Source organism: Triturus cristatus, chromosome 1_2 (assembly GCF_964204655.1).
Source record: "Triturus cristatus chromosome 1_2, aTriCri1.1, whole genome shotgun sequence".
NCBI classification, from domain to species: domain Eukaryota; kingdom Metazoa; phylum Chordata; class Amphibia; order Caudata; family Salamandridae; genus Triturus; species Triturus cristatus.
In genome coordinates, this window is record NC_140580.1 from 850,900,724 (window position 1) to 850,927,123 (window position 26,400).

Here is a 26,400-nt window from a genome sequence, read left to right on the forward strand (position 1 = left end):
GAAGTGATTATGAGATATTAAGTTTACAGTGCACAAGGGCGGCGGTTTCCTTATTGTTTCCTTACGGCAGGAAAGAGACTCGTAATCATGATGATTTATGTTACCGAGGAGCCCCAGTATACACTTGACACTTTGCGAAAAGGACTGCCGCTTGCCTGGGTTATACTGTGCAGTGATCAGTATAGGAATGCAAACTGTACTTTTTGCAAGCCTACAGAACTGTTTTAGAAACATTCACTTAACATCGGGCCTGAGTGCGTTTTTGTCATCGGGCCTGTAGTAGTAGCGAATATGGCGACGGGTAAATCTCGCGAGGTGAGAGTGGGCACATTCGGAACTGGTGGGCGATTCTGTCTCTTTCCTCAACAAAAGTTCGCCTGCTCCGCCGCCCGGAACATCTTGGAGCAGTAGCTGACATCTGCAAGGCCAAAAACGGGCGCATTCTGCGCCCTCACACCGGTACCCAATTGCTCTTTGTTGCTATAAGCCTTCGCAAATGTTATTTAATAGCCATGATGGGTGAAACGTGGGTTACATTGAAGCTTCTCATTTAAACAAAGGATTCTAGATAGCTGCTTCTGTATCTTCTGGTTACATTTAGGATGATGGGCTTTCGAAGACAAAATGACGCCATAATCGGTCGCTGAAGGCGCCAAAATCAGTTTTTAGCTCCTTAAAACATGTAGTCAAATTTTCATCTTTTTCTTGGACAAAGGCTGTGTGGAACACACTCCTTATTCCGTTTAGTCTAACTTAATACGCCTCGTGAAGAAAACACGGTATTCTTACAATGTACACCCAGTTCTTAAATCCAAGGAACACTGCACGTTTGTTTTTCCTTGACCATTCTACAGCTGTATTTTTTTCGGCATGTCCCAGAAACCCGCATGATTTAATGATGTATTGTAAAAAGAATAGTGACACAATGTACTGAATGTAAGACTATCCAGCTCTCGGTTGTTACTACCTATAATCGATTCAGAATAGCGACGTGGGTTGCTTTCTAACCACCTGTGTCATTGGCATTTTATTTCCTGCAGTATCCGTTGAGCGTTTATTCCGTAAACGTTTGTAGCCTAATCTGGTTTGTGTTTTCCGGACCAGAGCTTGTACCAACAACTCATCTTCCTGTCTATAATTGCCTGCCACTGACTGGGTTTGCTTACCCTCACTAAGATGGCGCCTTTTTCGCAGTAGACCTGTAGAATGCCCCTCAAAACATGTCTGCCACGAAAAACGCGGCGCTCCGAAGACTCGTGATGTTTAACACCCGAAATCGTCAGCCGTCAAAGTGAACTGTTGCTACATTTAATCGCTACAACAAACCAATCGGCCTTTTCTCCTGTATGGTTTTCATTGTAAAGCAGCACGTGTAACATAGGGGTAACTTTTAGGGTTAACTCAAGTAATCATAGAACAGAGTAAGCGATGTACATTGCATTGTGCCTAGCAGATGCTGCATGCTAATATTGCTGGAAACTGCGCTATATATTCTTATTAGGCATTTTTTTTTTGTCCGGTTATTTGACTTTGTTACTCCTGGAACAAACGCTACAAGACTGACTTAGTTTAATCAGCTCCACGTAGGGTTGCCACCTTTTCCGAAGGATAATATCGACCATTTGTTCATGTTTTAGGGCCATTGTACCTAAATAGAAATTTATTTAAAACCCTCTTTATTTTTAATGTCTTTTCTGTATGTTTAATTATTGGGCAGGGTTCATTAAGGCAGCTCTGGAACACTTTAATGTGATTTCTAATTGGATTTGCTCCTTTAAATGTGCACTGATAAGGGGAACGTTTTGGTGATTTTTTTTATTGTTTTTACCATCCTGAGCATTAAATACTGGTAATTTCAGTCAAAAGACGGTCAGGTGGCAACCCTACATACACACTTGGGAGAGACCTTTGGAGACAATAAGTGTTGGCAAAGCCAATAGGTGTCGCCTTCGAGACCTATTGGCTTTGCAAATGGTTTTAACCATACTGCACAGCATATCCCCAATTCTGTGCTGCGTAGCTAAAGATGTATTTTTAACAAAAAAGGTTTTGACGCGTTATTGTGTAAGCTTGTGCTCCGTCCATGCGTGAGCTGACAACATGGCAGCCATGTTTTTTTCTTCAACTAATCCCACTATGCAGTGGAGCCAGTGCCAGCCAACGGGCACTGCCGGGCGTGCACGGCTCTCTGGTTCTGATTCACGTGCACAGGTGTGTGTCTGTGTGCTCTATGTCTCTGGTGTCTGAATGTGTACTGTGTCTGTATCTGTGCGTTGTGTATCTGTATGTGTGAGTGTGTTGTGTGTCTGTATGTGTCTCTGTAGGTGTGTGTTTGAAAATGCGTGTGAGTGCATCTGTGTAAACACATTGCTAGGCTGCACCAGTGCGTTTTAATCGATTCAGCTGCACAACGTCTTCGAGGCATGAACAACGGCTTGTAGGCACAGGCGGCCGCGGCGTGTTGGTGCATGGCTAGGGTTGTCTATCCTAGGGATAATAATATGCCACACAATAGTGCATCGAGGAAAAAGAACAAGCAGGAAATGTGGCCAACCCGGCCCACAGTAATAAAATTGGCCCCCCACTAGCTTAATAAACCGCCACCACCATGCCAGCCTCCGGTAAAACAACAGTCCGGCCTTGCTGGGAACTCGTGAACTGTCACCCTTCCATGTCCAGCTGCATGCCACTTTCTGAGAGAGAGCAGAGCACAGCTGAAGAGGGCGGACCTTGGGATCTACTAAAACAAGCATTTGCAATGCAATATGCCTCGCATTCATGGGAGTTTGAGCTATTGACATTGCAAATAACAATTCCTGTTATTTTTGTTTTCGTTTTAAAAAATTAAATAAAAGGCATTGTCATTGAAAATGCCAATAGCTTAAACTCGGGTAACTGCGAGACCTATTGTATTGCAATAGTCATATGTGTGTGTTGTGTACAGTCCTCTTCCTTCCTAGACTTCTTTGCTGGTATTGTGTATGAGCCAAGGGCTGGGTGCGCTCACTTTTCATCGGCAAATTAATAGTCCAACTGCACCCTTTTCTCAGTGAAGGGGCCAGTATTAGGGCACCGAAAAGAAAGGCCTTCGAGCAGGTTAGCAAGGGGTAGACCTCCAGATCAGGCAGCTATAGTCTGCCCCCAGAGGAGCATTAGATTAATGTGATAAAAAATAAAAAATATTAATAAGAGCCATTACCATTTACAATACAAAACTCACACTAGTACAAATGCAATGCAATAGATTTCGCAATTACAACAAAGGGAGCTATTGCCATTTTGCATTACACCATTTGATTAATGCTTCACGAAGGAAGAAAAAAAAAACGATCACATTTCCAATGCCAATAGCTCAAAGTAATGTAATCGCGAGACCTATTGCATTGTAAATGCTTGTTGTTTATTGTAGGCACTTCTTCCATGGTTGACTGACTGTGTATCTGTGGTGGATTTCTACTGTCTTATTTGTTTTTGTGAAAATCAATAAAGACTATTAAAAAAAAGTAATTCTCCATCTCTTCTCTATCTTACCCACTTTGACAGGGTTGTACTATGTCAGAAAATATGCCCTGGCACTAAAATACAAGTGGCCCTAATGAGCAAATCGGAGATCTAAATAAGTGGCCCACATTTGCAAATTAGGGACGTTTTATACTTTGGAGGACATGTTGTGTAAGTGTTTAGCAAGGAATTGGAAACTGCATGCATTTGTGCTTGCTGCAGGCAATCTTTGTGGTAATATCAGGGAAAACAACAGTAAAAACCTGCTCACCGGACCATAAAACATGCCCACAAACTGCCAAAACACCATCCCAATCACTGACCTGACAGACTAGCCCTTTGGACACTGACAGATTGCCCTATAGGCCAGTCCGACCAGCACTCTTTTACCACAGTGCCCATCTGCTCTTGACACTCATGCACCCTTTTTCCCTCTACTGTACCTGTAGTGCCATCCTCCTCCTTATATCCGTTGATGCTCTTCTTGGGCGGTTGTGGTTGATTGGCTTGTATGGAACTGACCGGTGGTGGCTTGATCAGCGAGTACTCCTCCAGAAGTGGTGAGATGATCTGCTGTGGAAAGGAGCAGGGATGAGTACAAAGGTCTTTCGCCTGCACTGCACGTTTGTTGGCTCACTGCGGATCTGGGCCTACACCTTTGCACACCCAAACATTTGCTTAGGGCGGCAGGAGGTACAGGGTATCAAAAGTCCTTTCGATCAAGGAAAGCCATCCAGCACAGCCTCATTCCATCCCTCCCTCTTAAAACACCAAACCGTTATCTTTTTATTTCAAAATCTGTTTATTTAATTTTTCTTCAGAGTGCGGCAACATTAGTCACAAAAACATTCATCCCGGCTGTACAGTTCGCTCATGAAGGTTACAGATTGTCCACAAGGTCCATGGCGAATGAATCGTGCAATAATACACAGCATCCTTATAAAGTATTGTGTTCAGGCCCATGGTGCTGAGCATCAATCAACCCTCCCTGAATAATAACAAATCCGTTGTCTTTTTAAAAACAACATGCAAACAAAACACATTTCATAGGCTCATTGTCAGATTTTTTTTTTACACATTTTAATAGCGCTATGGTGAATTTCTGTTTGTTTTACATTTTTCCTCTTTGAATGATGTCTAAGCTCAATTATGACGTTATTTGTGAAAGGGATATATGTGATTTATAACTGAAAGAATACATGTTCTTTCCTCATTTATGTGTTTGAAGCTATTGTTTATACTTGCAACTTTTAATTTAGCACTCAAGCAGTAAGGAGATTGATTCAAAGAGCTTGTAAAAAATAAAATGAGCTCAAATCTCATATAAAAGTCAAATGCATTTTTTAATGGATATATTTTCTAACGCATTTTTTTCTTGCAACTTTATGAGTTTGGAATGTAAATAAAAATATACGATTATATAGCTCTTTAAAGCAATCCATTTGTTCCTTCCTTTTGTTTCGTCATTACATGCCTGGTATACTCATGTCTTGGCAGTAGCTTTTCTCCTCTCTGCTAAGTTTTATTTAGTGGTAACGAGCTATGAAGTCTATATGTACGTTGCAAATGTATCCTTGCTAATGGTCTCAATTAAGGGTGTAATGTATATGTTAAATGAACGTCTTATTGGTTGACTCGGGTCTCTGTTGGATCCCCTTCCTGGGTGTAACTGACCTGCTCATCCCAGCCACCAGATCCCACTGGCTGTTTGCATTTGCCAGCCATCTTACTAGCTGACTGGTGGAGTGCAGTACCTGGTCAATGGCCTACGGCTGCATTGTTACTTTTAATCTTTAAAATGTCTTTCCCGTGTACCAGTGGAAGGTAGGCACAGCAATCTCTCACCCTCATTGGCTTCACTCCATGCAGAAGGGCGGTTGTATGGTCGAGCCACCTTTGCCATACACAAATAGCATTAGAACATTTCCCACATAATTCACATATTTACCCGTCTCTTCATTTATACACCAGCTCCATTTAAGGATCCTATCTCTTTCTTCTTTCGCTTCACAGTTCTGGACAGCAGGCCGGGCACTGAAACAATTGCCACTTATGCCTCACCAGAAACTTACACTTTTCCAACCAAGCACGCCTGTGAAGTAGCATAATACCTGTCCACAGATGTGCAGTATTGCTTATTGAGTGGTATGAAGGGCCTGCCTGCTTTATATTATTGTATTATAATTTTACAGCAGAAGATAAGACTCTGCTTATTTAAATATTTTTTAAAGTTGAAAAAAATTTGTTCCTTGCTATGAAATGTTTTTTTACAGTTTTTCACAGTTAGTAGCAATTCAAGTTTACATCAGAAAGTTCTTAAACTAGTAGTTATTTTATAAGGGCACTTTGAATTTAGAACATTTCCAAGTATTGTGCATCTCTTGCTAATATATTGAACCTATAAACGTAGATAACATAAATAAATGCCTCATCAGCTGACCAATTTCAGGTGAGGATCCATAATATATAAATCAGTCTTGGCCCAGCTCCAAAAAAACATTCTTGCCAGAGTGGCAGGGTTACGTCCTTCCAAAATAGGAACACAAAGTACTATGTGTTAGCCTTTGTTTGTCATTGCCCTTTTATGCAAGAAACAATTAGCATTTTTTGTTGTGTAATTCAGTCAATCATACCACATAATTTGGTCTTGCATTGATGCATAATTTCAGTGGCACTGGTTTTATGGCACAAGTTAGATATTAGCCAGGTTTGTTCAAAAGGGAACTCACCTTACTAGGATTTGTAAGATTTTGCGGAGAAGATGGTGTCTCTAAAAGGCTGGTTGAACTTGACTGTGAGTCCTTGACACGTAAAGCAGGCCTGACCTATGACTTACTATGTCCTGGCTCTACTAGCCTTTCTGGAACTCTCCCGTTTCTGTATATAGTAGTTTATTTGTCAATCTCACACACGTCTTGATCAAGGGGTCTCATATTCCCAATGACTTCTACTTAGCATGAGGGATGTGGAAGGAAAGTTATATCTTGAGTTTGCTATGATTGGAGCTGTTAAGTTCACTTTGGGTGAGATCGACTGACTGGCACTTCAGGTGTGCAGCGTAAGACCACAAGTCATCATTGCGCCAAATAGGGGGGATGGTTCCATGGAGCTCGGCTGACCCTTTGTAAAGTAATGTGTTCTTCCTTGTTTGAGTTTAGTCACAGGAGGGGACAGAGAATTGGAGCAGTGATTGACAGGCCGCTGTACATCCTGTACGTCAGGTGTTATTCGTAGATGTGAAACACAGAGAAGGGTGTGTTGTCTAGACAGAAACTCTTTGCCTCACACTAGCTGGATTGGTCAAATAAACACTGGAAAAGGGACTTTTGGAGTTAACAGCTACCCATCAGCTATAGGGGAAAACTATTCAAACAAAAGTCACCAAAGATAGAGTTACAAGAGAATTTATTATTCATCAAGATGCGGTAATCCCAGCAAATTTAACAGAGAAAGCCATAGAAACTAGAAGTCCAGACCCTTATAACATACCTCATGTATATCACTGGCATCACATCATCGGCCAACAAGTCTATTCTGGGAGCTATCAGGTGATAATTGTAGCATGCATCTCCTCTAAAAGTGGTGAACAACCCTGTGGAGCCAAAACAGAAATCCGGATCTCTCACTGTGTCCACATTGGTCAGGCCACAGTTCAGGCCCTCACACAGTAGAGAGAGCATAATATGATTGTCAGGTACGTTGTTGACTGTCTCTACATCATGGTGTATAGTCAGGGTTCGGGTCTTGAGGCTCTCTGCCAAACCTGTGTCACCTAGGGTGTTTTTTTGCATACGGGCAATGTGTTTTGTGCCCCAACAAATGATCCAGATAATTGAATGTCAGAGTAATGTTATGTGTGATAGAGGAATGTTATCCAGGCAGATGAAGAGAAGTTGCTGAAAGCTAGGAGGTTTGGATTCTATGCAAGATGAGTTTAAAGGCTGCTTGATGGGAACCTTAAGAGTAACATGAGAAAGGGAGGGGGGTGAAGAATGAATGACGGTAGATATGTTCACAGTCTTCTACTATCCAGGTAAATAATTTGCATTTTTTGTAGAAATATTACGTTGACATTTTTTAAAGTTAGATAGGCAACCTTCACATACACGGTCTACCTCAGCCTCCTGGAAAGGGTTCCAAGCTGCTGAGTGCACGGCTTGGAGCGGATAGATGGCGAAAAGTTTGCAAGTCCTGACTCAGCAGTGAAATGCCTGAAACAAAACATCTCCAGTCACAGCATCCGACCATCCAAGACGGACGCAAATTCTTTGCCACATCACACAGATATATGTTAGGGTTTGGGTGGCCAAACAGAGAAGTCCTCACTTAGGGCCTGTCTGTATCAAAGCCTGAAGGGAAGGGCCAAGCAAAGCCACTACAATTCCAGATGGAAAACACTCCACATTCCCGCCGGGTCACAGAGACAACGGGAGGGCGAAGATGAAAAGGCAAAATGTATCTTTGTGGACAAAGACATATGGTCCTTCTTCCAGACGGCACACCACTGCAATGGCATTTATATACCTCCGTACCTAACCCCCATCTCCCTATGGATGATGGCAGATAATCAGGAGAACGGCAATTAACAGCTGTTAACACCCAACAGAATGTGGGCAATAGATCTATTAGCATCGGCCACCCTAAGTCCCCAACAGTCAGAACAAGCATTTGCAATGCAATAGGTCTCGCAACTGCGAGATTTGGAGCTATTGGTATTGTAAATGACAATGCCTTCAATTTATTCACAAGCATCAGGCATCAGACATCCACAAGCATCAGACATCAGGCATAAGACATCCACAAGCATCAGACATCAGGCATCAGACATCCACAAGCATCAGACATCAGGCATCAGGCATCCACAAGCATCAGGCATCAGGAATCAGACATCCACAAGCATCAGTCATCAGGCATCAGACATCCACAAGCATCAAACATCAGGCATCAGACATCCACAAGCATCAGACATCAGGCATAAGACATCCACAAGCATCAGACGTCAGTCATGAGACATCAGGCATCCACAAGCATCAGACATCAGTCATCAGGCATCAGACATCCACAAGCATCAAACATCAGGCATCAGACATCCACAAGCATCAGACATCAGGAATCAGACATCAGGTATCACACATCAGACATCACACATCAGACATCAGGCATCAGACATCAGGCATCAGACATCCACAAGTATCAGACATCTACAAGCCTCAGGCATCAGGCATCAGACATCCACAAGCATCAGACATCCACAGGCATCAGGCATCATGCATCAGGCATCAGGCGTCAGACATCAGGCGTCAGACATCAGGCGTCAGACATCAGGCGTCAGACATCCACAAGCATCAGGCATCATGCATCAGGCATCAGACATCATGCATGAGACATCCACAAGCATCAGGCATCAGGCGTCAGACATCATGTGTCAGACATCATGCGTCAGACATCATGCGTCAGACATCAGGCGTCAGACATCAGGCGTCAGACATCAGGCGCCAGACATCCATAGGCATCAGACATCAGGCATCAGACAGCCACAAGCATCAGACATCCACAAGCATCAGACATCAGGAATCAAACATCCACAAGCATCAGACATCCACAAGCATCAGACATCATGCATCAGTTATAAAGGTCTGAAAGATACTTCATATCGACACACTTATGCTTACTGAAGATTCACTGTGTGTTGTGTGAGACCTGGTAGAAAATGAACTGAAGAATACACCTGTAACTGGGCCAAGGCTAATATTCAATCTATTGTGTACTGTCAGTAAGTTAAGGCAGAGTGGAACATTTAAGTCACATCTTTGGCAGTCTGCCACAACTGGCCAGGAACAATTCAAAGAGAGAGGAGGTGAAGCCGACGGGAACTCAACGCCCAGCTTCTGCATCAGACGTAAACTTTTTTAATCCATGCCGGGAGATAGCGAGCTGCCCGCCCAGGGTCGAAGTTTGTTAAGAGGTGGAGCCAGGAGTACGCTTTGTGAGTTCTTTCGAGCCTTCAATAAGTGATGCAATTGATTAATTCAATAGTTTTCACTGCTTGACCTCAGAAGGATAAAAGTCAGAGTCATCAGAGCTGGTAACAGAGATTTGAGGAGTCACATTGGTATAACGTAGGAGTGGGAAGTAAGCACGCACCACCTCTCTTGGTGCACGCCTTCCCCAAGCGCTTTTAAAATGTTTGAGCTCGGCTGGCATGCGGTAGAGAGATTTCTTGCCAGCCTATCACGTCCGACAAGCCGTCAGGGCTGGGGCAAGCAGCCATGAGTCAGGCTTTCCTGAATGGCAGGAGTGTATCTTGGCCTTCATGCTGTGGAGAGTGGTTAATGGTGACACCAGACACTGGGCTTGAATGCACGTAGCTGAGAGAATGAGGGGGTTGCGATACAGGGGTGGGGTGTTACACACAACTCAAGAACGCCCCTGATGCCCACAAGTTTATATGACGTGTCAGGGAAAATCTGACTCTAGGCTCAACCAAAAACACTGTATGCATACTCCCTACTTGGAGCAACACTACTGCATTACATTGTAAAAGGTAAAAGTTTAGCTTAAACTAGTGAGTGCCAATACATAGCGCACAGTAACGTCACACAGACTTATAATAATCACATACTACTATAACAGTACGCATAACTTCACCATCCCTAATGTGTTGTGTTACAACACGCTACTCGACTACAATATTACATCAAGAAATATATGTCGATAGGACGCACACGCTCCCTCACTGACAGTCACACGAAGAGAACTTAATATAAGCATGGTAATTGAAATAGTATAGATGCACACCCCTCAGTAATCTACCGGCATTGGGCAGCTCCAACAGTGTTCAACGTATAAAAGTAAACTAGTCGTAGAGCCCGGGCAGCAGTCGTTCCTCACGTTAGGGGCACAGCACCATGCCCCCTTTAGCAGCTACACCGCTGACTTGAATGTTTAAAGGTGCGCATATTGTCGCGTACGGGTCAGCCATGGAAAAGGCATTGCAAACAAACTAAACGCAGATGTCTGCAGGCCATCCCATCTGCTATTAGCTGCAACCGCCTCAAAGCAAACCCCCCAAAAAGGGCTAGGCTCAAAGTCGGCTCAGCAGTTCCGATAAACAAAAGAGCATAAAAAACAAGTACAATAGAAAACGTAAATCAAAACCCTTAGCGTGCGTGGTGCTGGTGAACTTTGAAGCTGTTATTCATGGCTAGGGTCTTAAGGGGCTCGATGTGGAGGCTGAACAATGCGGTGCCACCACAGAACAAGAAACACTAATCAGAGCAGGGACTCAGCTCTGTACGTTCACGGCAAGACACTGAGCCTTAGGAGAAAGGAAGCCCTTGTATGTTTCTTACCAGGGGTGTACTTGAGCACCATGGACTGTGTGCGGGGGGAGGCGCCCAAGGCGGCCGTTGGTAGCTAGATGCTGCTGGGCAAGGCCGGGAGGGACGCCAGCCCTGCTCCCGATGTGTGCTCAGCAGCAGTGCCCTCAGAGAGAGGGTATGGAGGGCAAAGAATACCTCTGTTGGTGAAGGGAGACATAGGAGCAGCGATAGCACCGGAGCAGCCCTAGCGCCAAGCCTCCATCTCGTCCCCATAATAACAGCAAACTCAAATCAGACGTGCACATTCCCAGCGTCTCGTGAGTGATGTGCACGTGCTGAATGTAAAAAAAACAGCGATCTGGGAGGGGTGGTGGGGCGGCAAACACGCACAGGGAGACAAGCGCAATATAAATTACATAAACAGTGTCCTGCGAGTGGTGTGCCCGCGCTGGCACAGTCATACTTTATCTCTCTGTCTATCCGCCTGCCTGCCTGTCGGTCCTGTGTGCCTGTCGTCTAGGCGGCCGCCTCTGGAAGAGTCGGCTGTAGGGTCGGTGGATGCGCCTTTCTCTTTCTTGGTTGGTTGGTCTATTTCCATACATAAGTATCTATCTATGCAGCTAGTTTGTCCATAAAATAGATGTCTGTATGTTTATAAGGCTGCATGAACACATTGTATAGGTATATGTCATATACATAGTTGTTTCCGTTTAGCGCCTCCCTGGCTTGGGGCCGTTTTGTGCGGTGTGCTGCTCTGTGAGGCGCTGTCTGTGTCGACGGGAGTGTGGGGAGAGGCCACGTGGGTATGAACGTGCGTGAGGCACAATGGCTGTGTGAGTATAATAAACGTGTGTATTTGTAACAGAGCGGGTCTGTCGTCTTTGCATGTTTCTTTCTTTTCACACGCTGTGTGTGTCGGTGGGCAGCGCACATTACATGTTTTTCAACAACAATTACATGGACCAGAAGCGGAGGGGCTCTGGTGAGAGTTGGGGTCAGAGGCTTGCGGATTAAGGATGGCGGGGGCGGGGCGGGAGATGGGGGTGGGGGCACCCCATCCACTGCTGAGCAGAGCCCAATCACAGCGAGATACAGGTAGTGCGCTGCACTTTGAGAATCTGGTGGTGTGAAAGGGGGAGGGGGTTCTGTCTGTACGTTATTCACCTGTGTACAGAAAGAGAAAAGTCTGGCTTAAACAGAACCAATGCATCACCGCTGCTATGTGTCACAAAGACTTGCATCTCCTCTGCAGTCCTCGGAACTCACTGATGCTGGGAACAAAGAGATTGGAATCTTTACTGCCGATCTTTACTGCCGTGCGGCCCCCGAAAGTGAAAGCAAACGAGTGCTTTCAGGCCTCCAAATGGTGCGCGCGCCCGACCGACGCACATGCACTGTATTTGGAGGCCTGAAAAGCCACTGTTTGCACTTCCAAAACTCGCTTACTATAAGTCTCGCCAGAGCAGCGCTAAAGCGCTGTCTCAGGCGAGACCTAAAAAAACAACCCACTCCCCCACCTAACCTCACATCCCTGCTCTCAATTTACTCTGAACTTAAAACGCAGCAATAATGAAGGCAGTATTCTAAGCCTTTTAATTGGCAGCTACAATATCAGTGGCCTTCGTCTGGCCTTTTATGGCCTCTTTAAGAGAGGTCTAGTAATATCAACTTGTGTGTGCCCGAATTGGTATTACAAGTTGTACAAAATGACTGCACAACCCAATTCCCCCCCCCCCCCCCCCATGCAAATTATGCTAAATAATATGTGGTGAATTTTAAATGCGGAAAAAGTCAGAAAGAGTCAAATCTGCGCTCATAAAGTGTGTGAATTCTAAGGCTGCGGTATTCCCTTATTTCAAGCCCTTAACATGCGGTTACGTCGACTTGAAGAAAGACTGCACATCTTCAAAATAAAATTGAATGTTCCAAGCCTTGAACTGTCTAATGTCACTCTATAGGTCCCTACATGTCACTGCTTTTCAAGAATTGATAGATGTCTTCCTTGTTTTTCATCTAAATTATAGAATTCCTTCTCATCACACCTGTCACATTCTTTGCTAATGATTTTTCGTTAAGTGGTGCTCACCTGTAGGACAAGGAAGTGTTTCAGAGCAACCCACTGATACAGGTTTGTAAGTAACAGTAGTAATGTGGTCATTGATGGAAACAGATATGTGGCAAGTGCCTCCACTGTCTGAATCTGGGCCTACTTAGAGCAGCATCTCGGATTCCAAATGGCCTGACACCCTGCACGAGAAGCAGCCTAATTCCACCAACAACCTAAACCACAACATCAAACAGATTGACGAGTAGATCACAAAATGCGCCGACTCCCTGGCCCCCAGAAAACACAATACAAAGTAGGACCCACATATATAAACACAGAGGGGCTTTGGGTCAGTCCTCTTCATCCATTGATCTGTTCATCTGTTATTCACATTTACTCCTGCCCAGCACAGCACGGGGCAATGGGTCAGCTCATATAGCCATTGGCTCTCTAGAATGGGAAGTGATGGCATTTTGCCTGGCCACATATGTACATCCCATAAAAAGAATCCCATAAAAAGAAATGCAATTCAGTATCAGGACCGGTGGGCCGCTACTTACTTTACCAAAGGTATTTTTCATTGATGTTTTCAGGTTACAATAATTCAAAAGCAGAAGTACCTTTCTTTGCACCAATACGAATTATTATTTTCCTGTGAAGCAATCCTGGGTCAGATGTATGACCCTTATAATGTGCGAGTTGCAAATTGTGTCGTTTTCTGACTCGCAATTTGCGACTTGCAAAATGTAATTTACATCAGTGTCTCAGACACTGTTTGCCATTCCTCATGTGCTCGCAAATTGCCTGCTTCATTAATATTCATGACATGTGCAATTTGCGACCCCATTGGGAATGGCTAGCACTCCCAGGGATGGTGGCCTGCTGGGATCAGCAGACCACCATGTCTGTGACTGCTTTTTTAATAAAGCAGTTTTTTTTAATGCAGCCCGTTTTCCTCAAAGGAAAACAGGATGCATTTAGAAAAGAAAAATGAAACAGTTCTGTTTAATTTTTTAAGAGTAGGCAGTGGACCGTGGGACCACTGCCTGCTCTTAACAAATATTTTCGCATACATTCACAAAGGGGGACCTCTTCCCATTTACGATTGGCTTACACCTACTTGAAGTAGAGGGTAAACTGCAAGTGTTTTGCGACGGAATTGCCGTCGCAAAAAAGCAATCGTGCATTGAAGTGCGACTCGCTATTAGGAAGGGACGCCCTTGGCACGCCCCTCCCTAATAGCGAGTTGCAAACCCTATTTTGCATGTCGGTAATAGTTAACTGACTCACAAAATAGGGTTTGTACATGTGGCAGACCTATTTTGTGGTCGCAAATGGGCCGATTTCCCATTTGCAACTGCAAAAAACCGCCGTACATCGGTGCCCAAGCCTCCTAAGAAGCACCCGTAATGTTCCACCAAAATTATATGCATTGTTTATTGTTATTCTAACATTTTTATTGCAGGCGTATGGCAGTCACATTTAGTTGGCAGGATGATTTCTGTTTTTGGTTTTTGTGGCATGTGTGTGTAATAAAAAAGCAATGTTGTGCATTTATTCTGCCTTCTAGGGGTTGGGTTCACTCCTACTGGTAGGTGGTAACCATTTCGTTATCCAACTTGAGTGGAATAGCTGTGATCCTGGGACTGCACTAGCAAGTGATAGTACTCACAGCAAATACTGCCTGGTTTACACTTATTGCCCACAGATGCAAACAAATTACCTCTCAGTGTGTGATTTCCAGCCTGTTGATGCAATCATCATTGCTCCCTCATCCCTTTTTGTTGCCAGCTCACTCGAGGTTGTGAGTTAAGATTGTTTCACCATAAATCTCCATTCACACTGTGGCCCGACGAGATGACCACCCTTTGTGCGGACTCTCAGTGGATCCTCCTACATCCCTGCCTAAACTATTATCTCATCCAGCACCCTACGCCATCCATGTGCAACTACATTGTGTGCAAATAGGACTAGCTTTGAAGGTAGAGTGTGCATTCCTACACTACAGTTGTGCTTGGAATGGGTGTGGCACTGCTTATATTTCTTTGCTGATGACTCAGCTTTCCAGTTTCTGGAAATAAACAAGCACTTTCTGGTACATTTCACAGTTTGGGGTAGCTTACGGGTGCAAATTAAAGTCATAGTAAGAGCACCATGGACATTACGAAAAGCAAATAAAATTCTCCCCTCACACACCACCCCTTAGTTGGTTACTAAAAGGCAGCAATAGTTAGTAAGGTTCCTCTGTACACTGCAGATTATGAAAGGCACCATATTGGTACAGAAGGTATGGTAAATTCATGGCAAATTTTACAGAGTTGGTTGTACAAAGACAACTACCACCACCTAGATCAAATTCCAATCCCCTAGGGACTGCACTGTCTCATCAAGAGCTAAGCCCACTCCACCAAGAGCCCTCCTCAATCTGTCAGGAACTTACAATAGCTACATAGAACCTGCACTATTCTGCCGGATGTTAGTCTCAGCCTGCCAAGAGTCTGCGACAACACAGCAGGATCACACTCCACCCCTCTCGGAACTCACTACAAGGGCCTATACCATCTCACCAGGGGCTAAGCCCAGTCCTTCAAGAGTCATCTCCCTGTCACCTCTTCAAAATGAGGGCCTTCACCAACCCACACCAGCCAGCCAGTAAGTAGTATTTGCTCTCCGAAAGGAGGTTTAATCTGTAGATTCGTACACTTTGAAGGAGTCATTGCTAGAAGGTGAACACATATAGATTAAACTGTCTGTACTCACTGTCAGAAAAGCGGGAAAGAACTACACCTCTGTATGTTAAAAACAGGGTTGCCAACATTTACATTTAATGAGTAAAATTCAAATTAATTTAAATACAAGTATTCCAGGATCTTTGTTCTGCCAATTTCCTAGCAACGTGAGAAGATTTTAATTGTTTAATTTTAACAGATAGACATTGGCTACTTATGATTTTTTTAATCTTTTTGTTTTGAATGTGGCTTTTAGATTGAGATAACTGACTTGTAGAAAATGGAGTGTGTTGGAAAGGATTACATGTCAAAATATAAGGTATGGCAAACTGAACTTGATGTGAACATGTCTAGGCTATTGCAACAGCATTGTTAAAATACATACCAATAAAACACTTAGCCATAAATCTAAATTCCAAATTATTCCAGAGAGAAATTATAACTATTTCAACACACTAATATGAACTGCCAGAAAACGCCTTTCTTGTTACACCTCCAATATCATTTAAAAAAGTGGCAGTTTGCAGTTCAGAGCACATACAAGCAAATTGTATGCAAACGGTCTGATGCTCTATCCATACCCTGGACAAGTACTCCAATCTATCCACACACTAATAATCCAAACACTCTCAAGGTACTTACTCTGTCCATTTACAAGGACACCCTCTACCTATTTGCAAGGGATCCTCGCTAATCATTTGCAAGTAATCCACTTTCATCATTTGCAAGGGATCATCCCTAAACAGATGTACTGGAACAAATCTAAATATTATCAAGGAATCCACCGGGACCTAACCAGTTGAATTGTGTCCCTTCTGTCCATTCCCAAGGCATTCAGTCTTCTCAATCACAAGGGTTCACTAACAGTTCACAAGGAGTCTGATCTATTTATTTATGAGGGACTCGCTCTAACCATCCACAAGGGACCTACCCTTACTAAGGAAAGTGAAGCCACTATAACCATTCACAATAAATCCACTAGCCATGCGCAAGTGATGAACTGCCCGTTCACCAAAGACAGACATTTTCCACAAAGGATACACTACCTGTTCTCCAGAGAGGTATTCAACCCATTCAAAAGAGAGCCACTAAAGTTATTCAGAAGGGGTTTGCTCTAACCATTCAGAAAGGATACAGCCTAATCGTTCTAAGGTGATCCATCCTAAATGTTCGAATTTGAATTTATTATAGCCACTCACAAGGGAACGAGCTCAGGGGAAGGAACCCAAGGAGGGAGCGCCATGAAGGTCGCGTCATTCAGTGCCAGGCACTTTGGAATCCAGAAGTGTAACAATGGGGACATCATGTTAGTCATTACTAGGGTGAGTAGGGAACTTTAACCGAGAGAAGAAATGTGAAAACTGTTGCTTCCTGTGTAGAGGGAGTTCTTAAATTGAATTCGGAGGTTTACCTCTGGACTGCTGCCTCTGAAATGCTGGAAGGAGAGGTGTCAGTCACTCAGTGTTCATTGAGAGAGTCAGTCGCCAGGCTCCCCTCTAACACCCACTCACCCCAGGGAGCTAGTAGAGATGGGGAAGGCAGGAGATGCCACTGTGTTTTAACACGACTGCTGGCTTACCTGAGGGAAGACAGGAGATGCCACTTTGTTAACAGGGTTGCTGGCTCACCTGAGGGAAGGCAGGAAATGACAATGTGTGTTAAAGCTACTACTGACTTACCTGAGAGAAGGCAGGAGAAGCCATTGTGTGCTAACGCGACTGCTGGCTCACCTGAGGGAAGGCAGGAGATGCCATTGTGTGTTAACGTGACTGATGGCTCGCCTGAGGGAAGGCAAGAGAAGCCATTGTGTGTTAACGCGACTGCTGGCTCGCCTGGGGAAAGACAGGAGAAGCCATTGTGCGTTAACGGTACTGCTGGCTCGCCTGAGGGAAGGCAGGAGATGCCATTGTATGCTAACGCAACTGCTGGGTCGCCTGAGGGAAGGCGGGAGATGTCATTGAAGGCAGGAGATGCCATTGTATGTTAACGCGACTGCTGGCTCACCTCAGGGAAGACAGGAGAAGCCATTGTATGTTAATCCGACTGCTGGCTGGCCTGACAGAAGACAGGAGAAGCCATTGTATGTTAACGTGACTGCTGGCTCGCATGAGGGAAGGCAGGAAGTGCCATTGTGTGTTAACGGAACTGCTGGCTCGCCTGAGGGAAAGCAGGAGATGCCATTGTGTGTTAACAGGACTGCTGGCTCACCTGAGGGTAAGCAGGAGAAGCCATTGTGTGTTAAGGCAACTGCTGACTCGCCTGAGGGAAGGCAGGAGATGCCATTGTGTGTTAAGGCAACTGCTGGCTCGCCTGAGGGAAGGCAGGAGATGCCTTTGTGTGTTAACGCGACTGCTGGCTCTCCTGAGGGAAGGCAGGAGATTCTATTGTGTGTTGATGCAACTGCTGGCTCGCCTGAGGGAAGGCAGGAGATGCCATTGTGTGTTAACGTAACTACTGCCTCACCTGAGTGAAGGCAGAAGAAGCCATTGTATTATAACGCAACTGCTGGCTCGCCTGAGGGAAGGCAGGAGAAGCCATTGTATGTTAACCCGATTGCTGGCTTGCCTGAGGGAAGGCAGGAGATACCATTGTCTGTTAACGCGACTGCTGGCTCGCCCGGGGGAAGGCAGGAGAAGCCATTGTGTGTTAACATGACTGCTGGCTCGCCTGAGGGAAGGCAGAAGAAGCGATTGTATTATAACGCGACTGCTGGCTCGCCTGAGGGAAGGCCCGAGAAGCCATTGTATGTTAACCCGATTGCTGGCTCGCCTGAGGGAAGGCAGGAGATACCATTGTCTGTTAACGCGGCTGCTGGCTCGCCTGAAGGAAGGCAGGAGATGCCATTGTGTGTTAACAGGACTGCTGACTCACCTGATGGAAAGCAGGAGAAGCCATTGTGTGTTAGCGCAAATGGTGGCTCGCCTGACGGAAGGCAGGAGATACCTTTGTGTGTTAACACGACTACTGGCTCGCCTGACAGAAGGCAGGAGATACCTTTGTGTGTTAACATGACTGCTGGCCCTCCTCAGGAAAGACAGGAGAAGCCATTGTGCGTTAATGCTACTGCATGCTCGCCTGAGGGAAAGCAAGGAGAAGCCATTGTAGGTAAACGCGATTGCTGGCTCACCTGAGGGAAGGCAGGAGATGCCATTGTGCTTTAACACAACTGCTGGCTTGCCCAAGGGAAGGCAGGAGATGCCATTGTATGTTAACGCGACTGCTGGCTCACCTCAGGGAAGGCAGGAGATACCATTGTGTGTTAACGCGACTGCAGGATCGCCTGAGAGAAGGCAGGAGATGCCACTGTTTTTTAACGCAACTGCTGGCTCGCCTGATGGAAGGCCGGAGATGCCATTGTATGTTGTGTCTTGCCTAAGTGAAGGCAGGAGATGCCATTGTTTTTTAACGCGACTGCTGACTCATCTGGTGAGGCTCCGTTAATTCATCTGAGTCATCCCTAGACATCCCATTGATGTTCCCTCTGCCTGTGGTTAATGGAAAAATCGTAATGGCTCATTTATTTTTATTTTTTAAACAATGAATAAAAATTGTGACCAGCAGACAATTTAGGTGAGTTTTTGCTCCTTCAGCCCTGCTGTGGTGGAGGGCATTTATTGTATGCATTAAAAATTGCGGGCTCTCTTAGGGCTAGAAATGGCTGCCACACCTCTCCCCTCACCATCTTGGAGCGTAAAGTTTGCTATGTGCTCATTATTATTATCTATGGTTAGACTCCCCGCTCCATTATGGATGCCATGATTATACAATCTAGTTGCTGGTGGCCATCACAGTTCGTGTACGTAACGTGGTGGCCATTTCAGGTATGTCGTGCTGGCTTTTCCCTGCGATGGAGGCCATTTTAGGGCTGGGTTATTCCCTAGTATTGGAGTGAAGGGATTCCACAGGTTGAATCCATCTTCTAGGGTATAGTGGGAATGATGTCCTTTGTGTTCACTTAAATTATTCAGGAAACAGTGCTTAGTGGGAGATATGGAAGCGCGCAGTCTTATATACTGCCACTCCATTGTATTAAAATGTAGATTGGTTATTCTTTTTTACCTTGCTCCTTGGCTCACTAGCTTTCTGTGCAATTGATCGTTAGGTTAGCTATATTTCTCTGGGGCTGGAGAGATGCAGACCTTTCTGACCCTTTCCAGAGCGTATAGCCTTTTTGATTTCTAGAAGTTATTCTTGTACAGGCGCAATGCTGGGTGCAGCAATACCATCATTTGCGCATGTCTGCTATTACACTGAATTTGGCGATTTTGAGATCTTGCATTGCTCTCTGAGCAGGTCCAGGTGTCTGCCGCCTTGTTGCCTGCCAGGTTTTGCTTCTGTGATACTGCTGTTGGTTTACCTGTCTCTTTCTCATATTGCTTGGGCTTAAAACATCCTGTTTGCCTAATTATTTTGTCATTTGTTGTTTTTGCTGTCATTTGTTGTCTTTTCCTCTATTTATTCCTTTGTTCTATCTGCTGTTATTTGTTGTCGTTGCTGTTTTTTGCCCCCCTGCCCACTCTCTTCCTGACATTGGGCCCGATTCACAGAACTAACTTAAGACAAAATTCTAAACTTAATACCATTTTGGTATTCACAGAAGGCACTTACTCATTTTGGTATTCACAGAAGGTACTTACTCATATCGGTATTCACAGAAGTTAGGAGTCCTAACTTTAGGACTCCTAAATGCCTTCTGTGAATACCGAAAGTCTTAAAGTTAGGATTTTTCTCCGTTAAAGAGTAGTAAAGTTAGGACTCCTAACTTTACTACTCCTAAACTGAGAAAAATCCTAACTCTAAGACTTTCGGTATTCACAGAAGGCATTTAGGAGTCCTAAAGTTAGGAGTCCTAACTTTACTACTCCTAAACGGAGAAAAATCCTAACTTTAAGACTTTCGGTATTCACAGAAGGCATTTAGGAGTCCTAAAGTTAGGACTCCTAACTTCTGTGAATACCAAAATGAGTAAGTGCCTTCTGTGAATACCAAAATGGTAGTAAGTTTAGGATTTTGTCTTAAGTTAGTTCTGTGAATCGGGCCCATTGTTTTTATCCTATTCTATCCAATTAACAGACTCGAGTCCACAAGTCAAAATTAACTCATACTTCCCTATACTAATCCACCACTAATCCTCTTTGGGTTATGGAGCAGCCTGCTACTCGCCGAAAGCGATTTAATGGCTGGTCAGGGGTAGTAAGTGTTATATAAATACAATTACAATCCAATCCAAGAGATCCCCTCAAACTAGGCACAACTGATCCACTCCACGTATTCTCATGGGATTCACTCCAACCATTCATAACATTTCAAGACAGCTACTTAAACCATTCACATGCAGTTTACTTTACCTGTTCAAGAGGTCTATTGAGCGTATTATTAAGAAATCTATTCTAACTATTCTGAAGGGATCTGCTCTCTCCATTCACACGGGGCTCCTGGGATCTACTTTTAATTCACCATGGATCCTGCACCTGCTGACATGACACAACCTACTTCAGGTCATGCTGCACCATCCTCATTCACAAAGACATGCTTTTTATATTCTTCAAGGACACTTCAACACCAATGAGACGGTCGTCATGTATCCTTCTAATTCAATTACACAGTTCTTTTTAGGGATAATCATGAAATATTGTACACGTGTTCAAGCTAAAGCAGTACCTGATAGCCTGGAGATGGGGTCAAGTCCATCTTCTGGAAGTTAGAGCCGAGAGGTTCAATTAGTGTAAGAGGAGGCAAGTCCGGACGATTATTGTGAGGTGGTGGGGGTGGAGGGGGAGGCGGAGGCGGAAGAAGGTCTATGACGTGATCTTTCGGTGCTGGGATGTCGTCCAGGAAGGGATGAGGTAAACCCGGCAGATCTGTGAAGGGAATGTGACAATCACATCATAGAGCAGTATCATACAATTCAACATTTTGCTTTGGTGAGAGGCCTTTCGCAGAGCAACACTGCTATGCAGGATCTATACATACTGTGTCTCCAGAAAGTTGGAGCGGTTCTGCTGAAAAGGTCAGTCAAAAGAGCTATGTGAGCGGAAGAATCTCTGCACAAAAATGTTTGTGGATAATGCATTTTGTCATTTGACAATTCCCCACAATGGAGTTTCATCATCCTAGTTTTGTCAGGCTGGCATTCTACATTTTTGGCATTCGTAAAAATGAGGTTGAGCCGAGGCAGACAACCTCGAATTGAAGTCTTTACTTCTGCGTGGGTCAATGAAATATCTTTAGGGCTTTATTGACGCTCATACTTCCTTGGCTTTAAAAGCATTCTCATGGCTGTGTCTGTATAATGTTACTGATACCTGACATTTTGTGAGGCTAGTAAACATCATTACAGTAGTTGAGCATCGAAAGGATATGTAATCTTGTGAGTTATTTAGGTGGTCCATGGTGCACAGTGTGATGATTGTTGTTTACTGATTTAATTGGTGGTTCATACTCTTCATAACTTAACTGCCCAGTGCAGTGAATGATAACTTGTTTTCAGATCTGATGCCCAGGTGCCTGGCCTTGTCCACTAGACTGGGGAGTCTGTCAAGGTCTTTTGCCAGAAGAAAGGGATGGCAATGTTCTCACTTTCCAACTGGGTTTTTAGAGCCACTATGACACAGCTTTCTCTCATCCAGTGCTGCTGGTTCTTCCTGTTTAGTGGTGAGGAGATTGAAAGGTATGACGAATCTGTCATTTTATATGCTATGCAAAATCTGAGGTGGAAGCTGTGTACAAAGCATTACATGTAGTTGAGAGAGAGTTAATGAGAGAGAGAGAGAGATATGCATATTAGAACAATGACATTATGTGAATGAGTGAAAGGGACCAAATCCCACTGCTTTCATCAACAACGTAGGATCAGCCATATACAAGGATGGGGAGATTTTGACCATATCTAGTTCCAACAAGCCATCACTGTTCACCGAGAGTGAATGGCATAAAACATACAGCGGTGTTGAATGTTTTGAGGTAACCCTTAGAACCCGCTACAGTCACTTTCATCTTACCTCCATTGGGGAAGTTGGTTTCCTCCAACCAGGACTCCACCACGCCACGTGACCGTTGGCTCTGCTTGCCCTTTTTGTGACCATCGGGTAGTGCCTTCGATGGAGGTAGGATTGATGGCTCCCATTGGCTGACTCCAGCAGGCTTGGTACTTTCCTTGACTTGGCCCAGCCTTGGTTCTGGAATCTCCTCTCCAGCATTTTTACGAACAGGTGGCGGGCCTCTCTGTGGTGCGGAAAGAGTGATAAAAACAGAGGACACCATCCTTTTCTCCGACATTTTCACCAGGTTGTGTCTGTAAAGCGAAGGGTAGAAAAAGTGATGTAATTGGTCTTGTGATGAAGCAAACATTATCAAAATCAGTTCTTTATACTGGAATTTCTATAACATAGTGTTCAGCTGGTTTAAAACTAGCAAGAAACAAAAGGGGGACCTTAATAGGAAAACACCACCTTAAACTTGAGAGACATTGAGATGGATGGTAACCTGCAACCCATTATGCGTCCACGTGTGCCCAGATATACACCACTAACAACCAGATCTGCACAACAGATAAATCAACGTTCACAAGAAATACACCTTGCTGTATTAAGATAGTCACCCAACTGCAGCAAGTATGCCAGATGCATCATTAGATACACACCTGCCTGTGCGGAATGTATAACAAGCCAAATCCCCAATTTAAACCGTCCAGACCGAAATTTTTAAGTGGAAATACAAGGCTGGTTCATTACTTATCATTCTTACTCATTACAGGCCCAACTAAGTCACATATCCGTCAGGAAGATTGTCTCAAACGTATCCCATTATAGATTCATCTAATTAAAAAAAAAAGAAAAAATCTATCCATTTCTCTGTTTTTAAGACACTATGTTTTTTGTAAATAACAGTTATTCACTTAAAAAATCTATGTTTATTAAGTTTTCGTATATTCAACCGTATACAAGTAAGATCAGCATTTGAGAAAGATTTATACACCATGCAGGTTCTCATTCACAGCCTTGCAATGAAAAACAAAAAGAACATTGGCCCTCATTTACAACAAATTGATGAAGCGCGGCGCCGCAAGCCATTTTGCTGCACCGAGCTACCGCATTTTAAAAGCACAGGGATGCGTCATACTTACAACAATATGACGCATCCCTGTGCTTTCACCTACTCTGGTGCACATTTGGCTGCCATATGCCAACGCAGGCACCCTTGCGTAATTTTGCAAGGGTGCCTGCGTTGTGGGGATGATTGTCTTTGTGCAGGAAGTGAAAAATACAGCACACTTAGAAAGAGGAAAAAACAAGGAGAAATAAGAGTATTTCTCCTCGTTTTGCCCCCTTACGCCACCCCTGGGCAGGCGAAGGATTCTGAGGCATTCTATTCCCAGGCTTACAAAATGTTGTAAATCTGGGAATGCGGCAGAATCCCTGGGTGTTGCGTGGGAACACTCACAGCAGCACCCATTGCACGACTTTCATGCAAAGTGATGCGTGAAAAGGGGCCGTATTTACAAGGCCATGAAAAGCCACGCAGGGTGGTTTTACTCGGCCTTGTAAATATTGGCCAGCACACTGTGCCGCCGGTGCATCAACAAAAGTGATGCACCTGCGCTCAAGGAGCTTGGAAATAAGCCCATTTGGTTTAATTTATCAATGAGCCATTATCACCTTCAAGTCCAGCAGGATCGCTCGGGGTAGTCCAGCATAAACACAGTACAGGGGCATAGATACATCACCTGGAATTACTTCCTCAGAGGTAGGCCAACTCACATTACGGTCCACATTTCTCCTACAAGTGTTCCCCCTACCAACAAATGTCACAGAGAGGCTGCTTAGGTGGAGCGGGTGTTTTGTCTGGCTGGGGACTCACCATATGCTCCAATGCATCAGAGGAGGGCGCACCCCCTAATCTGGGTTTTCGTAAGCTTCCAGTACCTCACACCAGAGGTGCGCAATGGGGCATCTCCTCACTCCCCTTGCTTCCTCTTTCAGCACTGCCAGTTCTTCTGCCTGGGCCCATTCCTTAACCGAGGATTCCCAAGGAGGCACCACTGTGCCTACTGCCGAATTCCAAGTCATGACAATCAGGCGTCATGACAATCAGTGCTAGGTCAATGAAACCATTCCCCACATTCTTGGGCTTAGGCCTAGGGAAGGACCCTACCAAGCACATCTCCATGATACAGGTCATTTCCCACTGCAGTAGTTCAGCCAGCCTCTGTATCACTAATGACCAAAATACCTGAATATGTGTGCAAGACCAGGTCATTTGACAGAAATTTGCCTCCACCAATGCACACCTGGGACAATGCTTGGCTTGTCCCCCCGTAAATAGCTGTAAACTTTTTGGGGTGAGGTAGGTTTGATGGAGATAATTAAACTGTATACATTTGACGTGAGTGTTAGGCGAGACACTGTGGGTATTCCAAAATTCTTTCCCAGTCACGGTCCGATACATCTCGCCCCATCTCCCCTTCCCATCTAGTTCACAAGGCATGCAACAGCTTCCTGTCCATTTTACTAATGGGGCCATAAAACCACTTCACTAAATGACTCCCATCTACCTTGGACCTTTGCAGCTGGAGGACCTCATGCGTCTGTGGCACATCCGTGCCTCCGCTTCAGAGTGGTTGGAACGTCCTGATGAGCACCTCGTAATTGATAAACTGCCTCGGAGGTAGACCATGATCCTCAATCAGTGTTGCCGACGGTTTCAGGGTAGAGGCTTCATAGCAGTCACCCACTATGGCCAGTCCTACATCCGTCCAATCGAACATCTGATCCACCAGGAAGCAGAAGGGGGATCCCCGTGGGTTAGGCCCACCAGCTGGAGGGTCGGGACATGTATTGGGAAATCTCTCTCACACAGCACCACCAATAACGGAGAGCAATGGACAGCAAGGGACTATCCCTCCCCTTCCCGGGTACCTGGCGCAAGCTCCAGCAAATTTGTGCCGGCCAGCCCTTTGGCAATCCATTGCAGCTGGGACACTAGATAATAAGTCTTAAACCCCCCCCACCCCCTCCCCCCCAACCGTCCCTCCAAAATGTACCTCTTTAGTTACAGCCAGTGCCACTCGGTTGCACTTCCGATCCCATATGAGTTCTCGGAGGAGTGAGTCAATTTGCCATAACCACCCCGCTGGTGTCCACACAGGGAGATTACTAAAGTAATACAGTTCTCGGGGCAACATAATCATCTTCATGAGCGTCAGGCACACCATAATGGGGAGCTTTAGTGTCCACCAGAAGGCCACGCAACCATGTAAGGAGCGGATTGTGGGCCTTGGATTGCCCTCCCGGGTGTCTTCAAGTGAATGAAATGACATAGTTACTCATGTGTTGTATACCTTTTTCCATTTTTTTAGGTCTCGCGACCTGCGTTGCCCTGCGCAGCAGTGCTCGCGCAGGCGAGAGTCCTTTTGTCCGGGGTTCAGAAATGGACACTGGAATAGCGCACGCTTGTGCGTGTGCGTTTCCTTTTCAGCTCTCCCATTGGCCTTTGAGTGCGTCTTATTCTAAAAGACTGAACGCAATTGGCCCGAGGCGAGCGTATAGCTCCTCCCATGGCCAATTGGTGTCTATTATGCGCACCAAGCGCGTAATAGACACCAATAGGCCGTGGGAGGAGCTATGATCGTGCCCAGACAGAGGCGGGACGCGTGCGTCACTTGTTTTTCTTTGCTTGTGGTATAAGCGCGGCACCCGCGCTTTACTTTTGATGTTATAAGTAAAGCGCGGGTGCCGCGATTATACCAAAGGTAAAGAAATAGAAAAAAACATCTATTTCTTTACTTTTGGTATAATCGCGG

The 26,400-nt window shown here is 44.9% G+C and overlaps 1 protein-coding gene and 1 long non-coding RNA gene across 4 annotated transcripts in view; one reads left to right on the forward strand and one right to left on the reverse strand.

The window, feature by feature from the left end:
* Positions 1–26,400, forward strand: part of LOC146868146 (uncharacterized) — a 205,725-nt gene that overhangs the window by 127,185 nt on the left and 52,140 nt on the right. The gene's annotated exons all lie outside the window — the stretch shown is intronic.
* FBLIM1 (filamin binding LIM protein 1) overlaps positions 1–26,400 on the reverse strand; it is a 103,496-nt gene that overhangs the window by 24,829 nt on the left and 52,267 nt on the right. Inside the window, exons 2-4 of one of the 2 annotated variants that reach the window (XM_085609031.1) lie at positions 22,601–22,893; positions 21,261–21,460; positions 3,945–4,071 (exon numbers count right to left, since the gene is read on the reverse strand). In XM_085609031.1, the coding sequence (XP_085465157.1) occupies positions 3,945–4,071; positions 21,261–21,460; positions 22,601–22,877 (604 nt within the window). In that variant the 5' untranslated portion in view covers positions 22,878–22,893. Of the gene's footprint in view, positions 1–3,944; positions 4,075–21,260; positions 21,461–22,600; positions 22,894–26,400 lie in introns of both variants that reach the window. The other variant, XM_085609030.1, reaches the window with a different exon arrangement.